The sequence below is a fragment of the Henckelia pumila genome, chromosome 2 (genome assembly GCF_033568475.1).
Source record: "Henckelia pumila isolate YLH828 chromosome 2, ASM3356847v2, whole genome shotgun sequence".
NCBI classification, from domain to species: Eukaryota; Viridiplantae; Streptophyta; class Magnoliopsida; order Lamiales; family Gesneriaceae; genus Henckelia; species Henckelia pumila.
The window spans coordinates 179,592,349-179,616,628 of NC_133121.1; the positions used below are offsets into that span (position 1 = coordinate 179,592,349).

At 35.2% G+C, this 24,280-nt stretch overlaps 2 protein-coding genes across 7 annotated transcripts; one reads left to right on the forward strand and one right to left on the reverse strand.

Moving 5' to 3' along the window:
• Window positions 1-8,632: 8,632 nt before the first annotated feature.
• LOC140879367 (probable magnesium transporter NIPA3) lies at window positions 8,633-22,462 on the reverse strand. 6 transcript variants are annotated; one of them, XM_073283048.1, is made up of 9 exons: window positions 22,213-22,462; window positions 22,031-22,087; window positions 21,596-21,686; window positions 21,330-21,490; window positions 20,922-21,049; window positions 20,682-20,819; window positions 19,701-19,793; window positions 11,820-11,940; window positions 11,280-11,709 (listed from the first exon to the last, which is right to left on the reverse strand). In XM_073283048.1, the coding sequence occupies exons 1-9, from the start codon at window positions 22,340-22,342 to the stop codon at window positions 11,582-11,584; spliced, it is 1,047 nt and encodes a 348-aa protein (XP_073139149.1). In that variant the 5' UTR covers window positions 22,343-22,462; the 3' UTR covers window positions 11,280-11,581. The 6 variants fall into 6 exon arrangements, with proteins under 6 accessions (XP_073139150.1, XP_073139154.1, XP_073139149.1 ...); XM_073283049.1 differs by lacking the exons at window positions 11,280-11,709; window positions 11,820-11,940 and adding an exon at window positions 8,633-8,934; XM_073283053.1 differs by lacking the exons at window positions 11,280-11,709; window positions 11,820-11,940 and adding an exon at window positions 11,068-11,193.
• Window positions 9,684-10,712, forward strand: LOC140879368 (F-box protein At4g18380-like). The gene has a single exon (XM_073283054.1). The coding sequence runs from the start codon at window positions 9,719-9,721 to the stop codon at window positions 10,697-10,699; it is 981 nt and encodes a 326-aa protein (XP_073139155.1). The 5' UTR covers window positions 9,684-9,718; the 3' UTR covers window positions 10,700-10,712.
• Window positions 22,463-24,280: the final 1,818 nt, after the last annotated feature.

Below are 24,280 nucleotides of genomic sequence, written 5' to 3' on the forward strand. Positions count from 1 at the left end.
CATGTAGACACTCAAAGGTTGATGAGTTTAGTCTATGACACCAAAAGCTTGGACATGTGAATTTCAAGACTTTAAAGAATTTGAGTAAGTTTGAAGCTATCAGAGGACTGCCGAATCTAAAGTCTGGCATTCCATATGTTTGTGGTGCATGCCAAAAAGGTAAGCAAACCCGTGTTTTGCACCCCGTGTTACAATACTATGGGACAACACGGCGTCTTGAACTTTTGCACATGAATTTGATGGGTCCCATGGAAGTCGAAAGTTATGGAGGTAAAAAGTACTCTTTGGTATGTGTTGATGATTTTTCTCATTTTACATGGGTGAGATTTCTTAGAGAAAAATCAGACACTTTTGATGTTTTTAAGAAGTTATTTACCAAGATTACTAACCTACATACTTTGACAGTAGCAAGGATCAGAACTGATCATGGAAAGAAATTTGAGAACTCATCTTTTTCTTCTTTGTGTGATAAGAAGGGCATCTCACAAGAGTTCTCTGCTCCAAAAACTCCTCAACAGAACAAAATTTCCGAAAGGAATAATAGGACGTTGCAGGAGATGGCTAGGGTGATGATGAGCTCAAAAAATATCTCCAAGAGATTTTGGGCAGAAACATTGAACACAGCTTGCCATATTTCCAATCGTGTTTTTTTGATAAGTGGTTCTTCGATGACTTCCTATGAAATAATCATGGGAAAGAGGCCAAATCTCAATTATTTTTATATTTTTGGCTGTGTATGCTATGTTTTAAATGATAGAAATCATATAGCAAAATTTGATTCCAAAAGTGATAAATGTTTGTTCCTTGGTTATTCTACAAATAGTCGTGCATATAATATGTATAACCTTAGGACCAGAACAATTATGGAATCTATTAATGTTGTTTTTGATGATGGTGCAGATCTCAAAGGATAAACTGCTGAAGATGATATTGAAGGCTTTTTGGAAATTCCTCACGAAGAACACAATGTTGTTCCAGATGTTGCAACACCAAACACAACACTGGTTCCCCCAGAAACTGTTCATGAAGAAAATTCTCAAAATAATGAGAAAACTGAGGTATCCACTGAAAAGAACATTCCAAGCAAGATACAAAAGAATCATCCATCATCATAGATTATTGGAGATGTTCATGGAACAAGGCAAACCCGAGCTAAGGACAAAGTTGACTATCGTAAGATGGTTGGGTTAGTATGCATGAGTTCCGTATACTCACAGGTAATGCATTCTTGTTTTGTCTCCAATATTGAACCTAAGAATGTCAATGATGCTTTGAATGATGAATTTTGGGTAAATGCCATGCATGAAGAACTTGAACAATTTGTCCGAAATGATGTTTGGTTTTTAGTTCCACCTCCTGATCATGGTAATGTCATTGGTACAAAATGGATTTTCAAAAATAAAATCGATGAATCAGGAAACATCATTAGGAACAAAGCAAGATTGGTTGCTCAAGGGTATACGCAGGTTGAGGGGGTTGATTTTGATGAGACCTTTGCTCCTGTTGCCCGCATTGAGTCAGTCCAACTACTGTTATCAATTGCATGTCATATGGGTATGAAACTTTACCAAATGAATGTGAAGAGTGCGTTTTTGAATGGTATTTTAAATGAGGAAGTATATGTGAAGCAACCCAAAGGTTTTGAGGATCCACACCACTTGGATCTAGTTTAAAAGTTGAAGAAGACACTTTATGGCTTGAAGCAAGCTCCGCGAGCTTGGTATGGTAGGTTGACCGAGTATTTGCTCGAAATTGGCTTCAAACGAGGTGAGGTTGACAAAACCCTTTTATTAAAAAGGCCAAAGGTGAAATTCTTATTTGTAAAGTTTATGTGGATGGCATTATCTTTGGTGCTTCTTCTCAAAAGCATGTTGATAGTTTTGTTGAATGCATGTCTTCTACGTTTGAAATGAGCATGGTAGGAGAATTAACTTACTTTCTTGGATTGCAAGTTAAGCAATCAAGTGATGGTATTTTTTTGTGTCAAAGTAAGTATGCAAAGAATTTGGTGAAATTTTTTTGCAAAGAGAATGTTAAGAACAAGAAAACTCCTATGGGCTCGAGTGAAAAATTGGGAAAAGACAGTGTTGCGGCTGGTGTTGACAACACCATTTATCGCAGAATAATTGGAAGTCTTTTGTATTTGACTGCTAGTCGTCCTGATATCATGTTTAGTGTGTGTTTATGTGCTAGGTACCAATCTGATCCAAAGGTAACCCATTTAAAAGCTGTTATGAGAATTTTGAAATATGTTTCGGGTACATTGGATTTGGGATTGTAGTATACGATGAAAACCAACATTAACCTTGTAGGTTTTAGTGATGCTAATTGGGCTGATGATGTGAATGATAGAAAGAGCACTACGGGTGGGTGTTTTTACCTTGGAAATAATTTGGTTTCATGGTATAGTCGTAAGCAAAATTGCGTGTCACTTTCGACTGCTGAATCTGAATATGTGGCAGCCGGAAGTTGTTGTTCGCAAATTTTTTGGATGAACCAAATGATTGAAGACTATGGTTTTAAGAGTGAACCCCCTATTGTTTATTATGATAACTCGAGTGCTATTGATATATCAAAGAATCCAGTTCAACACTCACGCACAAAACACATTGACATACATCATCATTTTATTTGAGATTTGGTAGAGAAAGGTATGATTCGAATGGAGTTTGTTGGAACCAATAACCAATTGACAGACATTTTACTAAAGCTTTAGATCATGAGAGATTCGCAACCCTTCGGAGGTCTCTCAACATGTGTGCATTATAATCATTTGCATGTGCTGTCCTTGGTGTTACAACATCACCGACAACAATTTTTAGGATTTTAGGCATTTTGCACTCATTATGTTATGGGTGGTGTTTAAATCTCTGTTACAGTGATTCAATTGATGCCAAGTTTTTCTGCAAATATTTTTTAAGCACACTGACCCTTTTGTTTTTGAAACTAAACCGCCAAGTAGTTGAGGAATGTACGTGTATTCCATGTTCTTGTTCCATGTGAAAGGTGGTTTCGCAAATTCAGTGTTCAGCTTTTTATCAAGTTTGTTGACCAATGTCATAAATACAAACTGTATCAAAAATCGGAAGAAATGGAAAAAGCTATCTAATTGAGTTCAATAAAGACTGTTCGATTAGTGTGCATGCTACCACTTCTGGAATTTTTCTCAAATTCAAGGGTAATCAAGTGTGCAAGTCTCTAAAACTTTTGAAAAATTTTGGTGTTGTTGATGTTGTCAACACGAGAGGCAACACTTCCCTTGTAAACATATCATTTGCATGTGATTGCATTTTTATTTTATGTTACACTCTGTTTAGGAATAAAATAGGCCATGCATATGCATTTTTTCTAATAGGGTTCTGTTTTTGGATAAGGTTCTAAATAGACGAATTTTGATGATTTACCCTATTTACTGAAAATTGAATTTTTGTGATTGATTTTTGTTTCACTGGAGTTAGACTGATGTGGAGTTAATCCTGGATGATTTGGGCTGAAATACGTATCTTGGATTATTGCCTTATTTATGGGATTTTATCTCTTAAATCTCGCTTTTTAATTTTTGGTCGTTAGGAAAGTTACCGTTTGTAACTTGGAGAGATAAGGAATCAGGGTAATTATGAGTTTGTTAGAGGGAAAATGTTACCGTTTGAGATAGGATTCCTATATATTTGTTTTCCATTTTTATCGGGCTTTATCATCTTCTTGATTCTTCAATTATCCGATTGTTTTATCTGCAAACCCTACCTCTCTCTCACTCTCAAATTTTATTTCCATGGCAAATTTTGATCCCCAAGATATCTGAAGCGAGATGGGCCATCAAGAAACTAATGTTGCTGCCGGTGTTGCAACACCAGAAACCCCATCCACGATGTCTTCTCTGCCGATTGTTCCAGTTCCTATGGAACCCGTTCCTCTTGCAGTTCTTATGCCGGGTGAACCAGGGAACGCCATTGATCTTGATAATCCACCGGATTTTTCTGTCCTGAACCGAGTTCATCCCACTTCACAGATGGCTTGCCGATCGAAGAGGCAAGCTGGGTATAACCCCGATTTTACCCAATCTAAAAGGTTTTACAAAGGTCCTCGCATCTCCATGACCGAAGAAGATCGCAGCTCCGGCGATGATTCGGATGATTCCAACTATGAGTTCGTTGCTCGTACGAAACCCTCTGGTTTTGATGCTCCCTCTGCCTCCGCTCCAACTACTAAATCTGCTTCTGAAAGCAGTTATTCTAGTTCTTTTGATGAAGTTCCTCCTTCCACTCAAACAAAGAAAGCAGATGGTGAACTATCCAATCCTCCAGAAACTGCTTTTTCTGATGAAGATGCCACTCTGGCACAAATTTTGGAGAGCCTAAAGCAAGGAAAGGCTACGCCCTCTGCCTCCACAGGTCATCCATCTAACGATGAACCTGATGCTGAGATGATGGAGGATTTTGCTGATAGCAAAGCTCATCAGGCTAATGATCCTTATTTTTCTTCCTCTTCTGCCAATTTTGATGCTGACTCTTCTGATAAGAGTGCAGATATAGGTGATGAAGACGACACTGAAGATATTTCCAGCATGGATGCTGATGAAGAGCCTCTAGAGATAGAGGATGTTTCTGCTGCTGATGCCAGTGTTGCTGTTGATGTTGTCAACACCACCGACAACACTGTTGATGAGGACTATGACCTTGATATTGCTCATTCCCTCATGTTTTATTCTGGTGATGCTGCTACTGTTTGGCCTCTTTTTACACATAGAGGACTACTGGATGAGAGGAACATAGATGTACGCTCCTATTATAGGTAAAATCAGATTGATTTTTTGAAGCTTAGACAGCTCTATTGTACTGTTGTTGCTGTGATACCCTACTGTAAAAGGGTGATTTTGGAGTTCTACGCCAACTTAACCTCGAGCATTGAAGATCTAGAATCTGCAAAGTATGGCTTGGTGTACCTCCGGGGCCGGCTGACTCCAGCTGTCATCAACTCTCTATATTACACCCCCGATATTGATGAAGGACCCCATCCAGATGTAAATGAAGTGATTTCTGTCCTTACTGGTGGTTTGGTCAAAAAGTTTTCTGACCATTTTTCGGCAGCCAAGTTGACATCATTTTATTCGGCCCTTCACAAGATAGATGTGAGGAATTGGACGTCTACCTCAAACTCTACAGTAATCACATGGCCACAGGCGTTCATTCTGTATGCCATTGGGACTGGCAGTCCTTTCAATTTTGGGAATCTGGTATTCAATACAGTACTCCAGTTTGCTGATGGAGGTCTAAAATCTACCAAGCTACCATTCCCATCCTTGATTTATGGCATTTTGGAATCTCAGGCGAATTCCGCAATATCACAGAAGATCTCACTGATCAACCTGAGATTTTGAAGTTAGCAGCTAGAATTCTGAAGGGAAATCGAGTTCTGGATTTGCCCTGGACTGCCACTTCTACTCCTGCTGCTGAAGTTGCTGGTGTTGCACCCGGTGTTGCCAAGACGGGTGACAACACTGAAGAAGCAGTGCCTACTCCTACCCCTCTTGAATTTACCACTTCCACTATTCAGCTACTAATGACTCGTGTTGAGGAAAAGATTGCTCAAGCACAAGAAGATATTGCCTTCTATAGCACGGTATTAGCTGATTGTCGGAGACAACTTGGCATTTCTGGCCAAACAGGGGATGATAGTGCACAAGCTGAAGCTGGTCCATCTGAGACTAAAGATGATGAGGATGCAGCTACTGATCAATATGGATATGATAGTGATCAAATTTAGATTTTGATTCTTCTCTCATCTTTTCTTAGTTGTTTAGTTTTGATTTTAATATAACTGTTTTGTTTTGCTCTAATTATGTGCCCTAATTGCTCTGATATGTTTTAACTAGACTAACAACTTCTACCCCATTTATGCTCAATATTTGAATTACAGAATCCCACGTGTTATTGTCCATGTTATTCACCGTGTTACAACACGAGGAACAACACTTCAGGGAGAGAAGAATTTTTAAACTCAGGGGGAGTTTATATTTATGCTTACTTGTGCAATGTTTTGTCAAGAAAGCAAAAAGGGGGAGATTAAAATGAATTTTATTCCTTGATATTTTGACCCTTAATAAATTTAATATTATAAGATTTTGCTTTCTAGACAAGAATCAAATATTTGGTAAATATCTTGTGTATATCTCGAATATGTTAAGATATATATTTGTCAAGCTTAAATCAGGTCTTGATAAGGTAGATAATCGATATATTATGAGTTCATAATTATCAAAATTTGATTTGTTGGATTTGATAGAGTTTTATTCCTACTAAAACTTGTTTCCTTATTCATGTAGGACTTCATCTAAGGAAACCTTCAAGACTTGGATGCTAATCTATAAAAAAGGGTTTTCACGCACAAGATTGTGATGGACTTCAGACGTACAATTCTCTGCGCATAGACTGAAGAATTCCATTGAAGAATTCGAAGATTCTGAAGCAAGGTTTTGCAACCTTCGTCTTTGCTTGTCCTCGTGTTGCCGTTCGTGTTGAAAACATCAGAGACAACACTGTGGGATTTGTGTTGTTGAAAATCTTTTCTGTCTCTTCAATTTAGGCTATGGGAGTTGCATCCGATTTCTTTTATACTCTGTTTATTTAGGATGAAAGTTTGATTTCTCGACTTGTTGAAAAATTTAGGATTTAATGACTTTTCGTAAAATCACTAGGATTACTTTGTAAGACTGATCTTACGTTTACTGGTGATATTTAGCCCTAAGGCACCCGCACGAGTTTTTATACTCGTGCAAAATTAATTACTTATGTTTTATTTATGCTTTAAATTTTCGCTGCACTGTGTTGTCTTTGGTGTTACAACACGAAATACAACACTGTCTATTTTACATAACAAACCACGTACATTGTTTCTTTCATCCATGAACGACATTAAATTTATTCTTTTCTTTAAAATATATTAGAAAATTTCTAATCTAAAGTCATATCTAGTTAAATTTGAGTCAAAATAGAAACCTGATATGAAAAGTACGTAATTATTTTCCTAAAGCATACAATAACTCAATGGTAGGCATGACAATGGGTCGGGTCTAAACCCGGCCCCGCATTGAACCCAACCCGGTGGGGCGGGTTTAGACCCGGCCAAGCGGGTCCATATGCGGGTCGGGACGGGTTCCGGGTTTGGTCGGACCCGCCCTGAACCCGCCCCGCAAAAAAAATATATATTAAATATAAATATAAAATATATATGTATATATCTTTACTATTTTATAAAACTTAAGCCACTTTTAAAAACCACTTTGGTATGTTTTGATGACACCAAAATGCATTTACTATTTAACCCTTGGTAGTTATTTAAAATTTAATATATTTAAATTGAAAAAAGGTAAAAATAGATGAAAAACAAAAACAAAAATAAACTACCTTGCATTTTGAGAACTGCCTTCTATCACATTATTAATAACTGCACTCACTTCCTTTATGTTGAAAAAAACTGCAATCAATTTGGTTTATATTATATTATATTAACCACACACGCATAGCGTGTGCAACTTTTGCTAGTATTAATAATATATAATTATATTATTTATATTACATAATCAATATTTTATCTCTAATTTGAATTTATAATATTTTTGGATTTAAATAATTTTAATATATTATGATATTTTTAATATGAAAATATATTATTATGATTTTTCTTTTGTTATAAATTATTAATTAAATAAAAAAATGATATATTTTAACTTGTAGGAATATTTTTTGTTCTAAATATTATTAATATAAATTTAAAAAATAAATTTAATGATGATTTGTAAATTTTTTAACTTATTTAATTTTTTATTTAATAAAATTTAAATTATATTTAATTTGGCGTGTCCACGGGGCGGGGCGGGTCTCGGGTTTGCCCAAACCCGCCCCAAACCCATCCCTACCCACTGGTCATAGCTTAAAATTAACTGAGCACTCGATTCTATCCGATAAATAAAATTGCAACAGAAATCAGATTATTATTGGAGTCTCAAAGCTCCATCACACCCAGTCATGTTAAGAAATCGACTAATGCTACTTTGCACTCACTCATTGCTTTTGTCATTTCTTCCTCCTTTCCTTTTATTTGGGAGCATAAAAATTTTTCTTTATGATTGATTAATCTTATAACGAAAGACTTTTCTTTTATGCAATAAATTACAAAAGTTTTAACCGTAAAAAAAATTGCATACTATCTTCTATGGTGTCTTATTAAAATTGAAGCAGGGGTTCATAATAACTAAATTTCACGTCTTATCACATAAATATTCTATTTTTATTTATTTATAAAAATAAAAAACATAAAAATATCTTAAACTATTATGTTCTAATAAACTATATTTTTATCTTTATCTATATTTTTTAATTTTAAATTAATCTTATCATTATAAAATAAAATAAAAAGTTAATAGATATATATAAAAATATAATTACTTAAAACAAAGAAATTAAAACGTATAGATGCATCCTATGTAGTTTTAATTATCTTATTTTATCTAACAACTCGTTTTAAATTAAAATTATGAACTTTCCTTCTTTTAAACCAATTTAGCCAAACACGGCATAATGGATGATAACAGGGCTTTTGTTTACCTCCAATAATTTTTTTTTTTTAAAATCGTTATTTAAAAAAAGATAGAGATAAAGTTACACGTAACCACTCTCTCTAGAAGAATACCCTTGTCTATATGTAATTTTCAAGTGTTCTCGAAAAGCGTCACGGCAATACAGGAACACAGCAACCACGACTGTGAAATCTCCAATATTTTTCTTTAATTCAGAGCTCTTGATTCTCGTGAATGCGTCTTTGAATTTTTTACATGGAAGTTCTCTCTTGTGCACTCTATATTTCTCGTGAATGCGTCTTTGAATTTTTTACGTGGAAGTTCTCTGTTGTGCACTCTATATTTTCTCGCTCTGTATTCTGCATATAAATATAAAGTAAGTAATTTAAATTAGGAGATAAATATAAAAGTTGAATAAGTGATAATATCTCCTAATATAATTAATCCAATCAACCATATTTTAAAGGAGAAATTGCATATATCACCCCTGTGAAATCCCAAGTTTGTTAATAACTCCCTATGAAATTTTTTTAAGCTAATAAGCTCTTGTGATTTTAGATTTGTAGCATACACACCATTTTCAGTTAAAAATTGACAAAAATACCCTTACTTAAATAAATAATTAAATTAATTTTGTTTTATAATTCTATATTTAATTGAATAAAATAATCAAATTTTATTTAAATAACTATGAAAATTATATATAATTATTTTATCATAATATTTGTCATACACGAAATATATTTTAATATTAAATTATCTTATAACATTAAGAACATTTTAGTCATTTTTTAGCCAGAATGAGGTGTATGCTACAGATTTAAAATGATAAGGGGCTTCTAGCTCAAAAAAATTTCATAAGGGGTTATCAGCAAACACGCGATTTCACAGGGATGATATATGCAATTTTCCCTATTTTAAATCTAGGAATATTATATTATCTCAATTCAAATCAAAATAATTCATAGTTTAAAATATATCAAAGATATAGATAGAAAACACAATATTAACTATCAATCCTAGAAAAGCAAAACACATTATTATAATATTTCAAAAAGATGAAAAGATATCAAGAAATAATTAATTCCTTTCAAATTTAATACTCTGGTTTGATTGTGAAGCAGAAGATATTTCGTTTGAAACATGAATTCCAATGAAAATTCCTTCAACAAATTGCCAGATGATGTTGTTTTATTAATATTTAGAAAATTACAAGATGCAAAATCTCTTTGCATATCCATGTCTGTGTGCAGAAGTTTTCATTCCATAGTTCCTCGTGTTTCTCAAGTTTTCCTCCCCATGTCTCCCACAAAAGCCACACTCGGAAAGGAAACTGTCACCAGCGAAATAACTTTCATGAATCCTGTATTCAGATCCCTCATGAAACCGTTCCATGGCCAATTCATATCTCAGATGATCAATCTCAAGTCTAGCAAAAATGATTCCTCCTATTATCAACCAAATGATGTTTTGAAACCGTTCCAAGAAATTCGCGCACTTCACGTCAGGCTACCGTCCCATGGTAATCAAAAACCATCAAAGACTTTTCTTAAGTGGAAGGCAGATTTCGGGGACCAACTGCGCAGCTGCGTCATACTTGGAGCCGAATCCTGGACTGAAAACAAGGAGAATTTCCACCAACAGCGTGTGATTTCTGATGGCGAAATGAAGCAGAGGATTATATGGACGATTTCTTGTTTGATCGCCGCATCCGCAAGGCATCATTTGGTTCGAGAAACCGTGAAGAATCAGAAAATGATCGAAAATGCGGTGGTTTCGGATGAAAGTGATCAGGGTCGGCTTTGTATGAACAAACAACAGATCGAGGAATTGAAGGGGAGTGGAGGAATGTGCAGTGGTAGATTTCCAGCGGTGAGGATAAAGATGTGGTATTCAGAGAAGATGGAGTTTCCCGGTTGTAGGAAGGTGATGGAAGGGGCGACGCTGGCGGTCATATGGTCAGCAGGCAGCGAGGAGGTCGAGGGTTGGAGCGCCGTAGACCTGGTGCGGGCGGCATTTGGTGGAGAGGGAGAGGAAGAGGAGAAGGTGGTGGGAGACTTGGCAAGGAAATTGCTTCGGGCAAAAGAATGTTATGTATTGGAAATGAATTCGTTTTTTAATTAAGTTGTTTAATGTAGATATATATGAATTGGTTTAGCATTTTTGGTGACACAACAACATTTTTTCGAAGTTATGTCGGTATTTTTTGATGTCATATTTGATTTTTCTAGTCTCACACGAACAATTAAACCAAAATAACTAAAAATAAAAGTTAATACACAAAAACCACATATTGAAAACTTAGTTAACCCAAATCAGAAATTGAACAAGTTATCATGGAAAAAGAAATTCCCATTCATAAATACTGACAAACATTAGCTCTGCTAATTGGAAAACTGTAATTATTACTATAGCAGACAATTCAAATCATTAAACCAAAAGTATATCCTTCAAAAGTAATTTTGCTTACGAGACATAATGTTGCATGCCAAGCAACATATGCATTTCCGACAATGAACGTATAATTTAGTAATTTACACTAATTTTCAGAAGCATTTCTCTATCAGCAATCAGGTAAAACCTTGTCCCACGAATCTCAAAAAGAAAACTCACCTCCTCTGTACATCCCACAACATAAAAGAATCAGAAACTTTACAGACGGATATGCAAAAGCAAAGCGAATCAATCCTGTACACACTCAAAATAATACCAAATACAAACATATGCATCAATCAACTTTACTGTATCAATTTTCAATAGGTCTTCGGATCATCATCATATCAAAGTCAGCCAAAAAAACAAAAAACAAAAAACTGCTATTGTTAGCAGTTCTTAAGGTAACAACACAAGTCCATAAATTGCACAAACTGAAGAATATTCACAAGACCGGATGCAAAATTACGTTCACCATTTTGGTTGGTAGATTCAACTCGAGGCACTTATTTCTATCCAATATTGTGTTCTATGCTCTCGCCACAAGTCAACGAGAGTTATCCATTTGTCGTGTCACTGCCTTCTTATGCAGGCCTCTTCATCACATAAACAATCTTGCTCCTCAACCTCGTGAGCCAGGAATTCCCCGTTTCCACTACATAGTCTGGAGGATAATGTTGGGGACAGTGGAGTATAATTACCTAAATGGGTTGATGTATAGCAAGAAAGCCATACAAAAAACAACGAAAAGGTGAATTTTATATGTGGAAAACTGAAAATTGCTTATTCCCAAGAGCAGATCAGTATGTACCTCTAAAAGATGAACTTTTCTCAAAATCCTTGGTAGCGTGCAACAACAAGGTCCCTGACAGCACGACAATGAAACCACATATTTCTGACATAATACTCCCAACACTTTGGCCCTCCCAATCCTACCACATAATGTTCAAGAACAAGGGCTGTGTCAAAATTTCAAACTTGGATCTCAGATCTTGAAGGAGACTCTAGTCAGTTCCATGTAATTCTTATCCGAAGTTCAGCCTAGAAGGAAGTTTTCATGGAGACAAATTGACGCAGGTTCATTTTCAAGTACAAAACACAAACCTATTTTTTGGCTCGTTCGATGCTACCCCTGCATGGTCTTTTTTTTTTTTTTCCAGGCATGCAAAAAATATGAGTAATTGGATCTCTTGCAGGCAATGCCCGCAAGGGGTTGCATCCAAGCATCCCTCTTTTTTAGGCTTGGCGTGGGTGCATTTGCTCTCAAATAGCATCCCAGTCATGACTTGTTAAAAAAATCAATATTCGGTACTTCCCTAAGATCTAGGAGCTATATTTTTTCAAGGGAATATTTCATGCTGCCTACAAGGACACTAGCCCCATGATAGATCTAAGGATGATCATTCAACAATACATGTGGGGTCCACTAAAAAAAGTGTTGGACCCCGCATGTATTGTTGAATGTCAACCGTTAGATGTATGGCAAGGTAGTGACCTAACAGGTTAGCATCTAATTAGCCTTTTTCAAGCAACATTCAAGCTGAGATTTAGCAATATATTGACCAAAACACCCTTCAATTTCTAAAAATTTACTTTTAAAGCATTTAATTTATGTAAAAATTAAGATTGTCTTAGTAAGTTAAAAAAATACTGAAAATAATAAAATGTAAGAAAAGTAATAAAAGTGAGCTTGAGTACTACAGAATCTACTAATGGAGCTCAACAAGAATGGCTACTTAAGCAACTTGATCTCGAATTTAATCGATGTCGAGTCAATTTTTGACAAAGTGATGGGTTTATATTTTAAGATATTTTCTTGAGTTAATTTTATTAGTATTACGAGAATTTTAATTGTTTAAATTAATTTTATGGTTCCTAATCATGGTTTTTGATGGCATATAAGTGAAACTGTGAAAGTGAAGGGCCGTGCACTATCGAGATTCTACCAAATCTAAGCAATCAATGAAATGATTTTCCAAGTCTTGAGAGGAAAGAAGAGGGCTGGACGTTGCAGCTTGGAGGAGGAATTGTAAAACCCCAAAAACTGGAGTTATCTAATAAAATTTCGAGTAAGGCTAAAGACAAACATATGTTGAAACGCTGCAGAAACTCTCTCGAGGAGAAGGCGCAATTTCGACTTCTTCTCAAATATTTTTGATGAGATATCAGCCTCTCCTCTCCTTAGCATTCTCTCCCATCGGCCGACTTATGCTTTAATTTTTGAACATAGAATGTATTTGAAGTATGAGAAAATATTTTCCATTGTGGGCACAACTTATCTGAAATAATGAGACTGTGCAATGGGTGGCAGAGATATTGAATGGCAATAAGACACGATGTTTTGAAATGTTTAGAATGAATAAACAAGTGTTTTATATACTATGTGATGATCTGCTAAAAAATTATAGCTTAAAGGTAACAAAAGGATTTGATATATATGAAAAGGTGGGCCTGCTTCTGTTAGGAATGTTCAAGAGCATTTTCAACACTCACAGTGTTTTAAATTCCATATGAAAGTTGTTACAACCACACTTTTTATATAATAATAAAAGATGAACAAACTATAGAAAAGAAAACCCAGAGAAAATCTTTGTGCCCTAGCCAAGCTAGTCCCTAGCACAAGCTAGTTAATACTCACGCTAAGAAAATGAACTGAATGAATAATCAACTCTCCTCCCTCGCATATTTACTTATTGCCCTGTTTCTAGACTCTTCTAAGACTCATGGGCTATTTGGATCAAGGCCCACCAATAACTGGTCCGTAACATAAGTGGTCGAGAGATATCAACAAACTTGTCGATCCTAAATTTACAGATGTTCTTGAATATTTTAATAATGATAAAAAATACTGGCCTTATTTTAAAGATTGTATAGGAGCTATTGATGACACTAGGGGGGTTCATTCGGGCCAAACTGCCCAAACCGAACCGAAATTTCGGTTAAAATTCTCCGAAACTCCGAATCGAAAATCGAATCAAATTGAGCGGTTCGGTTTTAACCGAAATTATTTCGGTTTTTCGGTTAAGCGGTTTTTTTTAAAAAAAAACTAAATATTTTTAGTTATAATGAATAATTTTTTGGGAAAAATTAACAATTGATTCAATCAAATATTTGTGATTTACTACTTCGAAAAATGTATTTGAAAATAACTGCACTGAGAACAAAGAAACTGCTAACGGTTTAAATTTCAATAATAATTATTTATTAATTTATAAAAAATAATATAATATATAATGCAAATACGTGTATAATGCAACACTGATCCATTCCAAATATTAATTGATTAATAAAAATAAAAAAATTTAAAAAAACGATTTTTCGGTTCGATTCGGTTAACCGCGGAAAAAAATCGAACCGAACCGAAATCCAAAAATCCAAAAATCCGAAAACCGAACCGAATTAACGGTTCGGTTTTCGGTTCAAACCGAATTTCCGGTTTCGATTCGGTTCGGACGGTTATCCGAACCGTAAACACCCCTAGATGACACACATATATGCATTCGTGTTCCGCCTTGCAGGCAAATAGATTTCATTTGAAGAAAAGGGTTTACTTCAACAAATGTTATGGTTGTATGCGACTTCGACATGTGCTTTACTTTTGTATGGGCTGGTTGGGAAGGTTCTGCTCATGATTCTAAAAATTTCCAATCTCACCTGAAGGTTTGATACAAATCTCGTATGGTTTTTGTTAATAATAGTTAGGTTATATTTCGACCTTAAATCCTATTTTTGCAGATAAATATTATTAAGTTGATGCGGTTATCCTACTTTTAAAGGTTTTATGGGACCGTATAAAGATACTAGATATCCTTTACCTTCAATTTCGATTGGCTCCAAAGTTCAGATCAAGAAATGAAGTATTTAATTATCATCATTCCAATTTAAGGACAGTTATTGAAAGAACATTTGGAGTGTGTAAGGCACGATGGAAGGTATTACAAAATATGCCTACATTTTATCTGGATACTCAGTTTAAAATTATAGTGACATGTTTTCCTTTGAACAATTTCTTAAAGCGATATGATATGGCTGGAATATTTTTGAACAACAACTCGAAAATATTGACGATTTACAAGAGATTGAGCAAGATGGTGAAAATGATTATGTTCTTGATAGAGGTACAAGGTGGCAAGAGCCAACACAGGAAAATATTAATGAAATGAAAGAAGTGAGAGATGTCATGAGAAATTCACTGCCAATCCAAGGGCGACATTAAAATATAAGGTTTTCTTTAAATAATTTATAGTCAATGGAAAGTGAGCATTAACCATTGTTTTTATGTTTTTTAAGATTTTCAATATTTTATTGTTATAATATCAATTTAATGATTTGTGTTTATGGAGTACACTTGTTTAGAAATACGATATAAATAATATATATAAATTAATGAGTTAAAAAACACTTTAATGATGTGCATCCAAACACATTTATTAATTAAAAAAAGTGTTTTTTATCTAGTTATCCAAACGAAAAATTAACCCAACATGGGTCTTCACCCTCAACCGGATCTCCTTATTCAACCAGCCCAAAAAATACCCGAGGTATTGGTCTTCTGGTAACTCCCCATTCTCTCTCTCCATTTATTTATTCCCCTGACCCCTCCTTCCCACACGACATAACAACTCTAACTCTTGTCTTTTTGGGCCTTGTGCCTCCTGGTGTAAACACCTCTTCTTCCTTCTTTGATTAGGAGTAGATTTTCCCACAGATAAAACTTCCGAAAGCTATGACATGGCCCCTAAAGAATGGGATTATAATCGTTTCATGGTCTCGTCCCTTGGAGGATTAAAACTTAGGGACTGATTAGTTTTCCATTAACGAAATTAGATGAGATTCTAGTGCTACACTATGATATGTTTATGATATGTCATGATATTTTGGAAAAATTCATGTATATGATTGCAAAATTCTTGTTATATTCAATCGGCCCCCACTTGCTGAGTGTTTCTCCAAATACTCACCCCTTACTCCCCTCCCCAGATAAGAACGAAGAACAAGTCGAGAAGCGGAATATGCTTTGGGGCTGGTGATCAAGAATAATTCAAGATCTTAGTTTTAAGGCTGCTCGACAACAAAAATTTGGAATATTTGTTATCTGCTTTACGCTCTCATTATGTTGATGAATTTAAGCTTTCACTGATGTATTTAGCTTATGTTTCATATTTTGAGATGCAAGACCCAATTTCATTATAACGTATAGGTTTTTGGTTAAATTCTGAACTAGGAAGTTTGTTGTTTTCGATTTAATATGAAAGCAACGTCAATGTCACCGGCTCCGATGCAAGGGCGAGACAAAAATGATATCAGAGAAAAACCAAGTTCATGGTCTTAACGGGAAACTAGGGTTTAGAATGAGAAAAAATACCACTTGAGATTAGTATTTATATTAAATGGTAAGTATAAAATTTGAGATTGATTTTGTGGTTGAAAGTTATATTGATTTTGGTACTAGTATTTAGAGAAAATGACCGATAGAATTATTTAAGTCATGATTTTGTGTATTATAAAGAATCATTTGGTCAAATGAATATGAAATACTATTATCACCATTTAAAAATTTTAATTACTAAAACATAAAATGTAATTTTTTCGATTTGGTAGTTGAAAGTAATATACAAGACAAATTGGATTTTAAATATTTTTATTTATTGATATTATATCATATTTGTTATGTCTTTGTAAGTTGAGTCCAACTTGAATCAGATATCATTGATGAGGTTATATTGAGCTCAAATGCATTACAGCCAATATTTTCATGCAAAAAATGTCATTTCGAATATTTTAATTTTGTTCGACAATGAAAAAATTAAATCTGCTCAAAGAGGGTTTTATAATTGGTTCGTCTATTTATCGATGGCGCAGATAGTGAATCTGCAGAGTTTACTCCACTTAGGGAAAATATTTGAGTTTATATTAACATATTTTCTTTTACTTGATTAGGATTTTAGATTGATAAAATACTTGCATATTCTATCTCCGGAATTTATATTTCAGTGTATTCTGGGACAAATATTCGATGTGTTTTCAACTATTGAAGCTTGATAAAGACAAGCCAACTCATTTTTAATTATATTTTTTGGATAATAAAATTTTTTCATGTTTGTTCAGTAAGCGGGTAAAAAAAGAGTTGATTTGTATAACCCTCATTTCCGAGCATGCTGTACTATCCTCTCGATCTCGTGTTCCAAATGCTTGCAATCGTTGGTAGTATGCCCATAATCCTTGTGGAAGTCATAATATTTATGAGACCTTGGCATGTGTGGTCCTTGATTGTTTCCTCGTGTCCACTGTACAAGATGTCTATCCTCGCAAATCTGGAGGGCTCGGGCCTTGCTCGTTTTCAGAGGGGTATAGGCAGCGAACTGCACAACAACTCTGATTGAGACGGGCGATCATGGTGCGGAGCTGGGCTTTGGGTTTGGTCCTTTGGAATCCTAGGTGTATCTTTCTTCCGGCACATGTCCTGACTAGGGTGTGCAAAATTTCGGTTAAACCGATTTAACCGACCGAACTGAATCAATTCGGAAATTCGGTTCGGTTATCTTGGAAATTCGGTTTTGAGTTTTAAAAAATTCGGTCATCGGTCAAATCGGTTCGGTTTCGGTTTTGTATTTTTTTAAATCGGTTAACCGAATTAACCGATATTGTAAATATTATATATATATATATATATATATATATATATATATATTATTTGTGGTATAAATTAATATACAAACCCTAGGCAGCTGCCATAGTTATTGCTCTCGCATCTTACTCTCCTAACCCACTGAATAGCCGCCCATATCTTCCTCTCACATCTCACTCTCTTCACCCAGAGATCTGTGTTCTCAATCTTTTATCTCTCAACAAGGCGACAACCCATCTTGCTTCTGTTCATCATTCATAATTCATCTCTCGTCATCGCTCTAAAAAACTAATTTGTAGCAAGGCAAGATCAGAATTCCTTAATCGAAAGTGCAATTTCCATTTTTGAGATTTGAATTTTTTTTAAAACCTGTGAATAACAGGGAAGAGAAGAAGAAGGTACACGTATTTTTTTGGGAACTAAGGTATTCTGTTTTTTTTTTTTTCAAAAAAAAATCGTAACCGATTTTAATTCGGTTCGGTTTTGATTGGTTATTATAAATAATTCGGTCGGTTCGGTTATGCAATAAAAATTCAGTTCGGTTCGGTTATTAGAAATTCGGTTCGGTCGGTAACCGAACCGACCGAATGCTCACCCCTAGTCCTGACAACTTGCACTTCTTCCAACTTCACATATTTTTCCGCCCGGGCCAGTAACTCATAGTAGGTATCACTTGTTTTTTTATTAATGATTAATGATTTCAGGAAGTCCATAGTGGTGAACCCTTGAATAAAAGCACTCATGATTTAAATTTCCAATTATAGTATTTGAATATAAATTGATATTATTTCATCGATGATCAAGTTAATTGGAGTCAACCGAAACCAAGATTAGTTTCTATAAGTATATATAATCCATTTAATATAATGTTATTGCATACTATTAGTTTTTGGTAGAATTTAATTCAATGTTGTAAATGGCGGGAGGCGGTGGCGGGGCGGTCAGTGACTGCCTATCGCCTAGGCGGTTGAATTTTTTTAGCAATTTTTAATAGGCAATTATGTATAATCAAGCAATGTAATTACAAATAGTCAAATGTTTTTTGTGTAATATATGTAATTAAATAATGTTTATACCTAAAAATGTTTCATACAATATATATAATCTAGAGAAAGTGCAAATAAATATATAAATGCAAACTAACAAGATAATTAAGGTGGTGGCAGATGGCGGCAGCGACGGAGGGCGGATGAAGGCGGTTTGAGTTAGGTCTCGGCTGATGGTGGAGGACATTTGAAAACAAAAATAAATACAAAAGAGAGTGAGAGGTGTTTTTATCATATCTAAGTTTTTAAAATTGATTGACTTTGATTGGTTTTTAAAATTATTTGAATTTGATAGTTGACTGGAATTTTAAAATCATTGACCGTCTCGACCGCCTTCTTGCTCGCCTTCGCCACCTCGACCGCCTGCTTGCCCGCCTCCGCCGCCGGATGGCCTCGAACAGCCTACATAGACTGCCTTAGACTAAGGCGGGGCGCTCGAGGGCCACCTACTGCCTAGGCGGCCACCTGACCGCCATTTAGAACACTGATTTAATTTTATTTGCTTGTTAGGAGTTAATTTGAAGAAAACCCTTTAAGGCTTTTTTTTATTTTTATTGTTTAGCACAATAAATTTACACCTCGTGGGAACTCACGATATTACATATTTATTTATTTATTTATTTGAGTTGAGTTAATTTGGCATGACACGACCAACCGCTTCCACAAAGCTACTCTCAACGTACTGTGACAAGCTTGCCTCATTTGTAGTACTAATTTAGACTCAAGTATAAAATTAGCAGTTTCAAGGAGAGACTCTATTTTAGGATTATAATCATATTCTTGTGGAGTCCATCTTGAGGGGAGGTTTAGAGATAGTGTATTCCACTTTTAGTTAGTTAGTTATGTCAGTTGTATTTACTGATTAGAGAAAGAAACAAATAAACAATAGCGTTAATGTATTCATTTTATATCCCAAAACTCTTTCTTTCATGTTTGACGATCTTCAACTCCAATAGAGGTACAAAGAGAAATGAGAAATATGCAAAGAATGAAGATGCGACAAATAAATAAATATTACCTTAAACATAATGACGCTGGCGAGTATTGTAAGTGAAGTAAACATGACATAATATATTGGGGAAACAAGGGCAGTGTTGAATGTGTCCAACGCCTGTTACACCACCATAAACATGTTGTGAGTGCTTAAGAGGCTGACGAGATCCAAAGGATAAAAGTTATGACATGAGTCTTTTGGAGTGTAAATAGGTAAGAAATCCCAAACCAAGAAATTGTGAAGATATAACGAACATAAAACATGGGAGTGGACATTTGACTCCAGTATCCTGGCTAAGCACAGTAACAATGAACTTTTGGGCATTCCTAATCGCTAGTCAAGTGGAACATCACCTTTCTATGCCTAAAATTTTTGCTATCATCTATAAAAGAAGCCACCTCCTATTGGAAATCCTCTCTCTTGACTTTCTTTTTACATTTGCCTTTAATCTTCACTCTTCATACTTTCAGGCTAGCCCTTTAGCAAAATCTCAATCTGAAAAGTAATCACTAATGGAAATTTCGATTGGTGATAATCCAAAACCATATAAGCTCAGATTGCAATTTTTTGCTCAAGATATACTACAATTGACGTGAAACTTGGTGACAATTCTCTTTAACATCTTCAAGTACTTTTTCATACACATAGAAAAGTCTATTATTTTAGGATATTCATTTGTGGCATCTTTTAGAGACAAAGAGGAAACATAGATCTTGAGCAAACAGACAACATTGTGTAAAAACCGAAGTGTGAACATAAGCAAACAGACAACATTGTGTCACGCCCTGTGCCCACGGATCCACGCCGATGAGACTATATAGCATCTTCACTTTACAAGAAGTGATTAAATGAAGCTATCACATTCCTACCGCACATGATGTGGACAGGGTATGACACATTGCACCAGACTCTTCAAAGTGCCATGGTATGTAGCCAAGTTGGAAGATAATGCAAGGTAGTCATTAATAATTAATAATATAACAAATATGCCAAACCCTTGCTTGCCTTGTTTAGATAATTCATTTGTGTGACGACACAAGTTGCGACGACAATCATGAAAAACCACGTCTCCGGGTATAGTAACTGATTATTGCCCTCAAAAGTCAACTTCAGAGAAGTTCCAAGCGCTTTAACACTCATAACCTGAATAATAGACATTGAATCGTCCTGAATTCCGTAGGAAATGAGTTTTGAATGGGACACATAAAAAAAATCCAATGATTGTATTGGAAATTCCGAACTTACCGAGAGAGAACCCATCAGTGAACAAATGCCAGTGAAAACAACTACATTTGTGTGTCCACATTGAGGGGAAAAATAGAAAATAAGAATGAACACCAAAATGATGACTGAGCCCACGTAGAGTAAAAAGGCTGAAATAACAAATAATGAACTCATTTACCATCATTATGTCACATCAACCTCATAAAAGACGAGAAAACAAGTAGGGGAAAATCCATCAAGGATTGGGGGCTTTGTCTCCCTAGGATGAAAAAGATTTGAAATTTTGTTATCAATCCATTCATACTCCCACCCCAAAAGAAAAAAGGAATTTTATGTTCCCCTAAATGGCTAAATCCATTGAGTTTCCAAACCTTGAACTACTCTCCCGAATTCCCTGATCCGCCCCTGATGATGAGGGCATTTTCTTACCTGGCTGTGTAGCCATGTTCCATATTTCCTGCACGGAAGAGATTGGTTGCTCTTGTGGGGCGTGTATAATTATTATGACAGAACCAGCAATGCACATCACACAGCCCAATATTCCTAGTGGATGCAGCTTCTCGTTTAAGATAATGTGAGCCAATACGGCACTAAAAGAATCCATTCACACATGCAACCAAAACCAACATTTACAGAACTCGAAGAATTATACTCAATACACAGGGAAAGATAGAAAATATAGTGAAATATTTAACCTTACAATGATACTCAATGCGCCAAGAGGTGTGACAAGAACTGCTGGAGCAAATGCATATGCCACAAAGTTGGCAACCTCACCGATAATCACTGAATTATTAAACTCATAAACCAGACAGAATTTAGGAAAATATAACTTCAATAAAAACCACAAAATTGTCTCTTTTTTAATTACAACTACCGTGTCTCTGACGGTCCATCTTAGGTTTTATATATAGAATTAGAAGATGATATTTGAAAAGTGGTAGACAACAAAAGCTCCCTCATTCGAAGACAATTTTTATATATTAGAAAGTAAAACTGTTTAATAACAATTTGGACAAACTCACTATCAAAGAACATCATCTATCATGATTTATAATATAATTGTAATAATAATTAATAAATTATTGTAAGCTAACTCGGTTACTGAATATAGGAAACTGAAAACGTACTTGTGATCATGCCAATCCACCACAGAGGCTCCAAGAGATACGTATACCCCCCCACGCCTAATACAATTTCAAGAAATACAAGAACCACAACAATCATGCATAAAAACAAAAACCGAGATATAAAAAAAAATTAAAAAGAAAATTTGAGAATCTAAATAAAGAAAGAACACAAGATCCAGTACCAGCCCTAACACCAGAGACAGCAGCTGCTCTTCTGAGGCCTTTCTTCTTTATTACAAAGCTTGATCCTATGAACCCACTTGAGAGAAGAGACAACACAAAGCCTTTGAGATTGTCATTGGAAAAAACCATGGCCGTGATCTCAAAATTTCTTTTTAATCTCTGTTAATTTTAACGGGAATCATCCAATCATAGCCGACCAACTTGATTCTTCACATCTCAAATCCAATCACGAATGAAGTCTATTTTTGGTGATTGACCCTAGAAAATCCACGAATTTTGGGTAATTCAATAAAATTGGTTTTTTTTTAAATAAAATTAGTTTTTTTTAAAGGTAATAAAATTAGTTAAGCAGGCAAAATAAATGTACATTTAAAAAAAATTCATGTTACTCACTTCTACATAACTAATTCAAAAAACATATAGTTGTTTGTTTTTTTTTAAACCACCGGCTAAATGCATATAATTTTAAAAATATGCCTAAAAGTGTTCAACATTTTCAGTATTAATATTTTTTCAATCATGCTTATTGAATATGCGTAAATTTGTTCAACCATTTTTTTTTAAATAAAAGTCGAAACGTCAAGGCATTTGTTACCTGCCTAGGCGGTCGATTTTTCCAGCGCCACCTAGAATCATCGATTTTTTTTCCGCCTAGGCGGTCTTATGCACGACCATATAGAAAAGTGGAGAAATGACATGGTAAGCCTCATCCAGCACCCCCGAAAAAAGGGATCAGAATATCTGAGATAGGTTCTCTCTGTCAGCAATTAATAAAATAATAAAGAAAAGAAGTGTTGGCAGCATGTGGCAGGAGGTGGCAGCAAGTGTTGGCAAATGAGGCGGTAGATGGCAATACATTAAAGCCAAATGTACGATAAATATTGAAGGAAAATTCAATATATAGAATTTTCCTTCTGATATTTGTGCGCGGAGGGGGCTCTATAAATAGAGCTCCCCACTTTCTGAAGAAAGCATCCCAACACAGAGTTCATTTCTCAGTTTAAAGCATTCAAGTAATTTTGAGTGTATTTCTATAATATTTGTGAGATAGGTTTTCTCCTGTATTAAGAGAGTGTGTGTCTCTTTGGAAACACAGAGAGAGGTTGTAATTCTCCAAATATTATAGTGGAATCTTTTGGTCTTGCCCGTGGTTTTTACCCTAATAATTTTTGGGGGTTTTCACGTAAATCTTGCTGTCTATTTATTCTTCAATTTACATAGTTTCTATCTCGTGATGCCGCACCTGGAACCAACAAGTGGTATCAAAGCCTTGGCATAAAATTTCTTAAAATTCTGAGTATGGTCTGTGATTGCAGCTTTGACTGATCTTCCACGTCAAAAAAGATTTTTTGAAGATTTTATAAGGCAGGATTCTTGTAGTCAAGATGACGGCAAAATACGAGATAGAAAAGTTCAATGGGAGCAATTTTTTGCGTGGAAATTGAAGGTGCAAGCAATTCTAACAAAAGAGCGTTGCTTGACAGCTATTGGAGATAGACTGGCGGACGTCACGAACGATCAAAAGTGGAATGAGATGAATCACAATGTTGTTGCCAATTTGCACTTGGCTATAGCGGATGAAGTTTTGTCAAGTATCTCTGAAATAAAAAGCGCAAAAGTTATTTGGGATACTCTGACAAAATTGTACGAGGTCGTTTCACTACACAACAAGATTTTCCTAAAGAGAAAGCTTTATACTCTTCGGATGGCGGAATCCTCATCTATGACCGACGATATCAATACACTGAATACTCTATTTTCCCGGCTCACGTCTATGGGGCATAAAATAGAGGAAAAAGAACGTGCAGAACTTCTACTTCAAAGTCTACCAGATTCATACGATCAGCTCATCATCAATGTTACCAACAATGTTCTTTCGGATAATTTAAATTTTGACAACGTCTTAACTGCGGTTCTTGGAGAAGAGAGTCGTCGAAGGAACAAGAAAGATAGGTTGGCAACGTCGAAGCAAGCAGAGGCTTTACCGATGACGAGAGGAAGATTGATGGAGCGTGACTCCAGTGGGAGCCACAGATATGGTAGATCCAAGTCAAGAAGTAAGAAGAA